The following is a 10,799-nucleotide window of genomic DNA, read 5'->3' as shown; positions in this document are numbered from 1 at the left end:
GGCAACAAATACATATTGACTTTGCCACAAAAGATCAACACATTTTTTAGTAATAGTAGACAGTCATTCCAAATGGCTTGAGGTCATCGCCATGGCAACAACCATCGCAGCCAAAGTAATTGAAGTGTTGCGGAACATCTTTTCGTCTTACGGTCTTCCTGAGGAGATTGTTTCCGACAACGGTCCTCAATTTACGTCACAGGAGTACAAAACCTTCCTGCTGAGCAATGGAATAAAATAAACTTTGGTACCGGCTTACCATCCCGCTTCAAATGGAGCTGCAGAGCGGACAGTTCAGCTCAGATCTCACTCACTTGGAAGCGAAACAACAAAGGCAGAAGACCAACCATGATAAGACCGCCTCCAAGCTGAGTTACCTGTCTGAGGGTGACTCAGTCCTGATCCGGAATTTCCTTGGATGAAAGGAGAGGTGGACAAGAAGAATAGTGGAAAAAAGACTCGGACCAGTCACCTATATGGTGTGGAATGAAGTGAGCCAAGGCACAGTCCACATAGATCACATGCTGTACAACCAACCATCCAGACCAGAGACAATGCACGAACAAATACCCGGTGGTGGTTCATGCAGATGTGGACAGGAAAGGCACACCTGGAGCAGTAGGTGGTAGCCCGTACTCACCGGAAGAGAACCTTTGGAACATATGGAGGCTAAAGAGACACTGGTAATACATTCACCCGGCTCAGTGGCCCGTGACAAAACAGTTACACCGGACCACTGAGCGGTCAGTTCCCCCGAGGTGTCTGGGGGCAGGTACCCAGTAATAGTAAGAGCACCTCCGAAGCGACCGACTTTGTGATCAATCAGTTGTTGAGACTTTGTTCCAGGAATAAGAGTTCTGGTTCCTACCAAAAATGTGAGAAAGAGTTCCTGAGATGGAAATGTCAAAGATGGAAATATTGGGTGAAATGGTGGTGTGAGCAGTAATAAGTTAGTTACAATTTTTGAAGTAAGGGTTAATTCTTAAGGGGGACTTCATAGTTTAAGGTAAAGGAGTGTAATACAGTGATCCCTCGCTACTTCGCGCTCCAGCTATCGAGTGCGCAGAGTTCACAGATTTTTTGGGGGGGAAAAATTAAAGATATTAAACTAAAATTATAAATTACATCATCTTACAAGGTGTGGAAACAAAATATTCAATTAGAATTAGTAATTTCATCATTTTATAAATTTTAAAACACAAATAATGCACGTATGCGCAAAGCATCATGGGGGATCACGGCAGCATCGCGGCCGCATCACGGTCGCATTACGGCCGCATAACGGGTATAAACGCGCACGCTGATTGCTCACTGAATGTACTCGACTCCCCATTGGCCCATTCACCACGGAAGCCCAAGCTTTTCCCGATGCCCATTCACAGTCCACGCTTATCTCGTGCTGTACAGAACGCTTCTCGCCAAGTAAAGCGCAAAAGTTTTGTGAAGCCCTTCGTGATGCCTCCCAAATGCTCTCCATCCCTTGGTGCTTCTAGTGAGCCAAAGAAAAAGCGAACGATGTTGACAATTACCGAAAAAGTGAGTTTATTGGACAAGTTGAGAGCAGGAAGTAGCTACGCTAGTGTAGCTCGACATTGCGGCCTGAATGAATCGACGGTGCGGTACATAAAAAAGGAGAAGAACATCCGCAAAACTGCTGCAACATCTTTCACGAAAGATGCCAACAGGGTTGTGAACACCCAGGAAAAAGTCATGGTGCGATGGAAAATAGACTGGTTATTTGGATCCGTGATTGTAGGGCGAAGCAAATCAGCCTAGACGGAAAGTTAATCCGTAGTAAGGCTAAATCTTTGTTCGACGCCATGGTGCATGCGAGTGGTGACAACGATGTCAGCGTTCTGGACGAGGAGGAAGACGTCGACGAAGGTGATCCTCTCCCCGGTGTCTCAAGCCAGACTAACCCACGACCACGTACGGCTTTCACTGCCAGCAAGGGCTGGCTTGAGAGGTTTAAGCGGCGAGTCGGACTAAGGAATGTGTCGCTGCATGGAGATGCAGCCTCTGCAGACGGAGCAGCAGCAAGGCGCTATGTTGAGGGTGTGTTCCCGGGATTGATAGAAGAAAATTGCTATGTCCCGGAGCAAGTCTTCAACATGGATGAAACTGGACTCTACTGGAAGAGGATGCTGTCCCGAACCTTTCTCTTCAAGGATGAACTCCAGAAGACAAGGATCGAGTGACTCTGCTCTTGTGTGGCAACGCAGCAGGATTCATGCTGAGGCCCGGCCTGATCTACAGGTCACTGAATCATCGCGCGTTGAAGAACAAGAACAGGGCCTTGCTGCCAGTCTACTGGATGTCCAACAAAAAAGCATGGATCACCAAGGCCCTCACACATGACTGGTTCTTCAACTCCTTCGTTCCGCAGGTAAAACTTTACCTGGCCGAAAAGGGACTGCCCTTCAAAGTGTTTCTACTCATGGACTGTGCAGGAGGACATGTAGCTAATTTGCACCATGAAGGGGTGCAGGTGGAGTTCCTTCCCCCAACACCACTTCCCTCATCCAGCCCATGGATCAGGGGGTTATCAGAGCCTTCAAAGCCCTCTACACCAAGGCGACAATGGAGTGTCTCATCTCCTCCATTGAAGAGCCGGACGAGACCTTCAGCATGAAGTCCTATTGGAAGGACTACAATATAGCCACGTGTCTAACCAACATTCAGAATGCCCCAAAGGGCATGAAAGAACAGACACTCATCTCCAGCTGGAGGAAATTGTGGCCACAGAAAATCACTGAGGACTATGACGGCTTCACTCCCAACGAAATTCAGCACTCAGCCGTTGATAATGCTGTCAGGCTGGCTCGGTTGGTGCAGACCGAAGGCTTCTCAGACATGACGGCTGATGAGATTACAAATCTCATCGACTGTCACTCAGACCCACTGACAGAGGAGGACCTACAGGAGATGACCAAGTCGGTGAGTGAGGAGGAAGAGGATCCTGCTGCCGATGACGAGGGTGACGAAGCTGACGAAGGTGGCCTTACTTTGCATAATTTGCAGGACCTCTTTAATACTGCCAAAGACCTCCAAAGAAAGGCCAAAAAATGGACGAAAACATGGTGAGGGCAGTCGAGTTCAGCAATCGCATCGATGAGGTCATGGCTGTTTACAGGCTTATCCTCACCGACCAAAAAAAACAACGTTCACAACTCCCCATAACAATGTTTCTTACGCGCCAAAGAACTGCGGGAGATCCATCCGAACAGCTATGATGTTTTTGAATTTCTGAGTTTTCTGAATAAAAGTTTACATGTATTACATTTGCAGTGATTTTTTGTATGCACCAACATAACACCTGCGATCTAATGAGGCATAAAACACCTGAATGAACAGCATATTAGCCTGGTGGTGGTTTTGTGCACGTGTTATAGGTTTCTATAAGCGTTTTTGATGGCGCCCGCCTACTTCGCGGATATGCAGCTAATGCGGTGGGGTCCGGTCCCCATTAACCGCGATAAGCAAGTGATCACTGTATATGGATACAATAACGGTGGGCGTAACCATCGCCACCTGATGGGCATTACGTATTACGAGTTACCCGGATGTTGATGGTTTAAAAGCCTGTCTGTGAGTATCAATAAACTAGCTTCCGGCACGCCTGCAAGCTGGCTCCGTCGTCCATAAAGCAAAGTTATTACAACCTATCATTTGGTCCTAGAAGCCTTGGAGATCAATATGCCGAAGCGGGAACCCAGGTGCTAATGTTCGACATCTGGTAAGAGACCGTGCCCACGCCGTCTTCAACACCCTTTGCTGGGCTGGATTTTCCGACGGGGGCGCCTGGATTCTTGACGGTTGAAGACTAATCCTGCTGGAAGGAGACCTCTGGGGTCATCTCTGGTGAGTCTACATAAATGTCTGCATGTTGTGACGGAGGCTCCAAATGTCCGAAAGGGGCATTTCATGTGATGGTCCATTTTGAGAAATGTGACTCGTGTCCTGGAGATGGCAAATTTTTGGAAAACCCCTGTTGATACTAGTCACTGGCACGTACATTTGGGACAGTTTGTTGGAAAGTGTCCTGTGCTGTGGGAAGGCACGAATATAATAGAAACGTTGTATGGTGTATGTGTGAGTTCTGGAGTAAGGAGAAAATAAAGATAAGCCTAGGAAAAACAATCGAAGGGTCGGAAAAAGAAAAGTTAACTTTGTGAGGCACACAAACTCACTTCAAAAAAGTAAAAAATGGGGAACACGTGTTGTAAGGCGGCTAGCAATGACGCTCCAAAAATGCCTCTGCTGTGTAAGAATTGGAAATTTGTGGGGGAAAAATTGCTTTAAGAATTAGCCATCTATACTTATGGATAAATAAATATGGGTTTGCTGGCCAGCTTAAAATGCATGAAATAATAAACCGGCAGGATAATATATGCACTAATGCAGGGGTGGCCAACCCGCGGCTCGCGAGCCGCATGCGGCTCTTTGCCCGGTTTCATGCGGCTCTTATGTCCATATCAAAGTTTGTATTTGTGTTTTATTTTTATTTGCGTGTGCGCTTCGCTTGAGTTCAATACGGTATTTTTGTCCAATGCGCATGTGCTTGGGATGAAAATACCTCAAAGTTTCCCAGTAGGAGCAAGGTCATTTGAGTAAACGTTTTTAACAGAGTAGGAGAGCTCCCGTGAACCAGAAGCAACAATGAACAGCGTCGCGCACACAAAAAGTATCCCAAAGATCGAGCGTCGGCTGAAAAAGCCACACCCCCTGCGAGGCAAACCAAGGCGAGAGTGCTCACCCGGGAGCAGCCAATAGGAGAGCGAGGTGTACACCCACATGGTGGGCGCGCTATAAAAGCCATTCATAATAAATGACAGCTCACAAGGATCGAATGTTGCGCAAAAATAGGCTCTGATTTTATGACAGAAGTCCCACTAAGTAACATGCATAGTAAAAGAAAAAAACACTATTGTAAATTATTATATTTTTGTTTGTGGACTTGGTTGAACGGAGAGTTTGTCTGTGTGAGACAGTGCACACAATGTTCATTGTTGATAATGACTGGCCTGTGCTGTTAGTACTGTAGGAGTCAATTTATTTCATTACTATGCTGGTGTGTGACATTTACAATAAATCTGGCTGAGCAAAGGTATGTGTGTGATGTGGCTCTTTGCGGTAACACAGTAAAAAATGTGGCTCTTTGCGGTAACACAGTAAAAAATGTGGCTCTTGGTCTCTGACTGGTTGGCCACCCCTGCACTAATGCATAGAGGTAATATGTATATATATAATATATGAATGGAGATAAAAGACAGCTTGTTCCACAGATACTAATTATTGTTTTTGATGGCGAAATAAGGCGGGGGAGAAGGCAAAACATGCTATTTTGAAAAAATAGCAGGGCTTTCTCGGATGACGGGGGAATATTTAGGACTGAGGCGGCGCGAACGTGCTGTTTTGTAAGGAAATAGCGGGGCCTCCTCGGCTGACGGGAAATATATTAACCGAGATAGGTGGCGGGAGCGTAGGAATTTTAACAGAAAATAACGGGAGAAGAGATGTGGGAAAGTTCAACAAAAATCAGAATGAACAGAGATAAGACTTGTTGGGTTTATGTAAAATTGGGGCATATATCGCATGATTACCCAGACTAAATGGTGTCTGAAAACAAGGAATGTCTGCTCAAAATGATTTGAAATGTGGATTTTGAATATGAGGATGTGGAGCTAAAAAATGAATGGAGACACTGGCATTTGATTTAGTTAAACCGGAGATCACCTTTTTTGTGAATGGAATTCAATTGGACTGTTTGTGATGCTGGGTCTTGTAGAACAGCAATTAGAATGGTTATTTCCAAGGGGTGGACGTACTTTGTTAGTAGTACCTATATGTACTGTCAATTTAATGGAATGGAATGGGTTATTGCAGCTTGGCCTGGTTTTGATTCCGTCCACTAGCGAGAAGATGGTGTTTAAAAGATATAAGAATATATACAAAACAGCCATTTAAATATTTAGCAGGGAATGTCACCTGCGCTCTTTTGCAGTGGCTGCTGATTATATGGGAATGAAACGTGTGGCGCGGGGCAGCCGATTTTACTGTGTTAGGCTTTTGGTTGCGCGCGGACACGCAAACGGTCTGTTTAAATAAATGTCAATAATTGAATCAGATGTCTGCCTGCAGTGTTTAGTAATTATATTAAAGTGTAATTATCAATGAACCTATCAAGTAGAACCACTCATTTTGTTATACACAGCTGTTTGTATGTTAATTTTATTTGAATGGCATTCCTATGCGTGACTACGTGCAATGCGGTCGGCCATAGAAGTAGCAAATGTTCAATTATTTTGAAATGCTCTTTTGTTGTTGAAGCAATAATTTTGTTCACTGGGCAAAAAAAAATCCGCTTAAACAAAATCCATTGATAGCCTGGTGCGACTAAAGTTTTATTTTCTTCCTCATGTAACATCGTTTGAGTAGTGCAGTCTTTCCCAACCACTGTGCCGCTGCACATTGGTGTGCCGTGAGCAATGGTCAAGTCTGCCGCGGGAAATTGCAAGAAGTCATACATTATAATATTCAGAGAAAAAATAATATGGATATAACGAGATTAAAATTGAACTGTTATGTGGTTAACCTAAATTAGATGAACGGGAAATTATAGATTATACTATTAAAAGATTCAAATAGTGAAATTGTCATTTTGTTGCTTATTTTTCTCCAACAAGAACCGGAAGTTGTTTGGTTTCTAAGGCATCAACTTTTGTCGAGGTAAAGTCCGTTTGAGCACATTATATTTTTTTGTAATATTAGGAGATTTAAGTAATATTTGGCAAAAAGCCATAAAATTATGCAATTAAAAACATTACATTTCTTATTTTTGCATCACTTGAACCGGAAGTTGTTCAGGGTCCGCAACTTTTGGTGACATTAGACCAGTGTGAAAAATTTGATTCTGGAGTAATTTTGAAGGTTTATGTGATTCCTGCTGATAAAACTTAGATGACAATGACTTATTAATATACATATAAATTTACAAAAAAAATCCGATGGTGGTGTGTGTCCCTTGAGATTTCTTTAAATGGAATAAGAGTGCCACAGCTCAAAAAAGGTTGGGAAACACGGAATTATTGATATTTATACTAATATTTTACACTCAAATTATCCCTTACCGTCAATGTCTCTTCATGACCACCAACATCTTCAAACGTCAAAGTGGGGTACTGCGGCTTTGTTGTCGTCGTTTTTGCCAAGAGACCACCTTAATTTGAACAACCATACCAAGCAAAAAGATTCATTTACTTTTAGCGTCTTTAGGCAAACAATAGTTTTAAAACTACTAGTACCACCTACTACTGTAGTTTCTGATCCTAATAGATATATTCATTTTTCATTCCACTTATCCTAACATTGCAGGGGTGCTGGAGTGTATCCCAGCCAAAAACATGCACCCTGAATTGGTAGACAGACAATCAATCGCAGGACACAAGGAGATCGACAATAATTCACACTTCCGAGAGGATCCTAAGGCGTGGGATGCCAGAGTCAACTCATCTGGCTGCTCTCGATTTGGGGAGGCAGCAGCTCCACTCCTAGCCCCTCCCGGATGACCAAGCTTCTCACCTTATCACTAAGAGTGTCCTGACACCCTATAAAGGTTAAGGCTTAACCCGACCCGCAGCTCGAAACCATAGTTTAAGGTAGGAATGTAGATCAACAAGTCCTTCTTCATTACGATGAACCGATGCCGCATCACCGATCACTCCACCTGACCATCTTCAACTCCATTCTTCCCTGACGCGTGAATAAGACCCCGCTCGAGGTACCTCATCCCTGACCTGGTAAGGGCATGCCATCTTTTACCCGTGGCTGGACGTTTGGTTGCCCGGATGTTTGGTGGCCCGGACGTTTGGTCCCCCGGACGTTTGGTCGCCCGGGCGTTTGGTCGCCCGCGCGTTTGGTCGCCCGCACGTTTGGTCGCCCTTACGTTTGGTCGCCCTTACGTTTGGTCGCCCTTACGTTTGGTCGCCCGCACGTTTGGTCGCCCGCACGTTTGGTCGCCCGCACGTTTGGTCGCCCGCACGTTTGGTCGCCCGCACGTTTGGTCGCCCGCACGTTTGGTCGCCCGCACATTTGGTCGCCCGGACGTTTGGTCGCCTGGATGTTTAATCGCCGGACGTTTTGGTCGCCAGTCAAATGGTGACAAGAGAGTAAGTACTTTTGGAAACAGCTCTCAACACGTGTTTAATATCTAAATATCTACTGTTGATTCATGAGAGAGACAGGTTACTAATACTAGCACTCCTTTAGATGGTCATTTTTATCAAATAAATAAAAGTCTCACTATACTTTTAGCCCGGAACTTTGACATTAAAACAAAAGGCAAAAAGTAAAATGTACTTATTAAAAAGAAGACAAGGCAAATTCACAGATGGTGTTTTTATTGAAGCAGTAAATGTTGATTCATGAGTTTGATATCTAAGTATCTACTGTTGAAACCATTCATGAGAGAGTTTAATATCTAAATATCCAATATCAAAATATCAATAAGAGCATTGCCACGCAAGATCTACATCCGGGTTACCTCTCTCTCATGAATCAACAGTGGATATTTGGATATTTAACTCTTGTGAATATCATTTTGAGAGCTGGTTTCAACATTACTTAGATATTAACCTCTCTCTATCATGAGTCAACAGTAGATATTTAGATAAGAACCTCTCCGTCTTGAATCACAGTAGAAATTTAGATATTAAACTTTTGATGAGAGCCGTTTTCAACGGTACTTACTCTGTTACCATTTGAGTGGCAACCAAACGTCCGGCCGACCAAGCGTCCAGGCGACCAAACGTCCGGCGACCAAACATCCGAGTACCCCTTTTACCGACTGAAGACCATGGTCTCTGATTTGGATGTGGTGATTCTCATGCCGACCACACTCGGTTGCAAATAGTTTCAGACAGAGTTGAAAATCGCAGCCTGATGAAGCCAACAGAACTAAATCATCTGCTAAAGACAGGGATGCAATATCGAGCCCACCAAACTACACCCTCTCAATGCCACGTCTATAAACAGAGCTGCCAACCTCCGTTGATCCCATTTCAGCGGTAACCTTGTCCCATTTCCACAGTATTTCCAGAGTAAATGCGATTCACGCAAAATCCATATACAATGTAAAAAAAGATAATAAGCATAGGACAATTTAAATCAAACTTTTATAATCATGTTATTACATTAATTGAAATATTGTGTTTTTGGGAACTATTGAAAAGGTACCACATAATGAAAATAAGTTAATCTTTGTGTTTGGGTCCTTCTACGTGCCGTTTGCAGTCAGTAATGTGTCACGCTTAATGAGCAAATGTCGGTCCTTTTGGACACGGATTCAACTCATCAGATATTTCGTCGAATATGAATCAATAAACTTCTGCGAGTATCTGGCTTTCTTTTTTTGCACTTAACTCAAGCAGGTATATAAATAAGACTTACCAGTGCTGTGTACGCCTACTTCCTTAAGAAAAAAAATATAGGATTTGTTTAGAAAAATTAAAAACCCCGGTGGTTAAGTCAGTCTTCCACTCCACTCCGGAGGGCTAACAAGGCCACAAATAAAGAAAATAAAAGCTTGGCCTGAGGACGCTCTTTCTCAGCTGCAGGACTTTTTCCCGCACCAACTGGGAACTTTTCGAACACGACAATCTCCAGGACTACACGAACACAGTGCTTTCCTACATCAAAAACTGCATGAACAACGTCACTGTTAATAAACGGATACAGGTTTTTCCTAACCAAAAACCCTGGATGAAAAAAGTGAAATTCACAATAAGTGAATGTAGGTGATGGGGTTAGGGTTAGGTACATTTTGGTGATGGATCAACCATACCTTTCTGGTTTGTGGTTTTCTCTGGATTTTCACCAGGCCGGATTTTTCTTTTCGACTTTTTGGAAGGCCCCAAAATGGAAACTTCTTTCTGTTGATAAAAACAATGCTTATTTGATTTACTCAGGCCATGCAGATCAAAAGCCGATCAGAAAAAGGCACAGTAGTATTTATTGACACAATAAATAGAATGTCAGTCCAAAAAAATAAAAATAGGAATACGGTAATCCATCAATTATCCCGTTTTCACTGATGGCGAATGCACAATTTTGCCATTTTTTCAGCAATTTATTATCATTAAAAAAAAACAGTTGACAACAGGAACACAGGAAAATAAATGGCGATGAAAATGGCGGAAGCCTCCTCTTCTTTGCAAAAATGATTGGTTCTAAGCAACAACCATACCACAGAAGAAAAAAGCAAAGTACAGCAATACCTTGACATACGAGTGTCCCAACGAGTAATTTGAAATATGAGGAAAAATTACGAGCGTATATTTGTACTCCCACCTACCACATATTCCTGGTTTGAGAATTCCCTGATCAACCGAACCAGGCACATGATGCTGGGTCGCCACCTCTCATCTGCCCGAAAGCTCAGCGCCGGATCGCCCCAAGGCTGTGTACAGTTCACAACTATACTCGCTCTACACAAATGACCGCAGACCCATGCACCATGAGAACATTAATGTGAAATGTAGTTATTTATTAATACATGTATTCATTAATTTATGAATATATTTATTAATGTATTTATTAATTTGTATATATTTATTTATGTATTTATTACATGTTTATTTATGTCTAAAAAGTATTTTCCTGTGTCTATATTCTCACCCTCTTGCTACTGTGACAATGAAATTTCCCGAACATAGAATGAAAAAAGTTATCTAATCTAGTAGGGATGATCACAGAGGAAAATGAGACAGACTACAGAGATAAGGTCCTTAGACCCAGTGAGT

General features: G+C 43.1%; 1 protein-coding gene across 10 annotated transcripts in view; it reads right to left on the bottom strand.

The window, feature by feature from the left end:
- Positions 1-10,799, bottom strand: part of nvl (nuclear VCP like) — a 135,705-nt gene that overhangs the window by 88,581 nt on the left and 36,325 nt on the right. For 8 of the 10 annotated variants that reach the window (XR_013327978.1, XR_013327979.1, XM_077728980.1 and 5 more), the window contains 2 exons: positions 9,842-9,929; positions 7,131-7,219 (listed from right to left, as the gene is read on the bottom strand). Coding sequence is in view for 8 of the 10 variants with exons in the window: in XM_077728980.1 (XP_077585106.1) it covers positions 7,131-7,219; positions 9,842-9,929 (177 nt within the window). In the remaining 2 variants the exon portion in view is untranslated. Of the gene's footprint in view, positions 1-7,130; positions 7,220-9,841; positions 9,930-10,351; positions 10,485-10,799 lie in introns of all 10 variants that reach the window. The other 2 variants (XM_077728986.1, XM_077728984.1) reach the window with 2 other exon arrangements.

The sequence above is a fragment of the Stigmatopora nigra genome, chromosome 12, assembly GCF_051989575.1.
Source record: "Stigmatopora nigra isolate UIUO_SnigA chromosome 12, RoL_Snig_1.1, whole genome shotgun sequence".
NCBI classification, from domain to species: domain Eukaryota; kingdom Metazoa; phylum Chordata; class Actinopteri; order Syngnathiformes; family Syngnathidae; genus Stigmatopora; species Stigmatopora nigra.
This window is presented reverse-complemented; position numbering and strand designations above follow the sequence as displayed.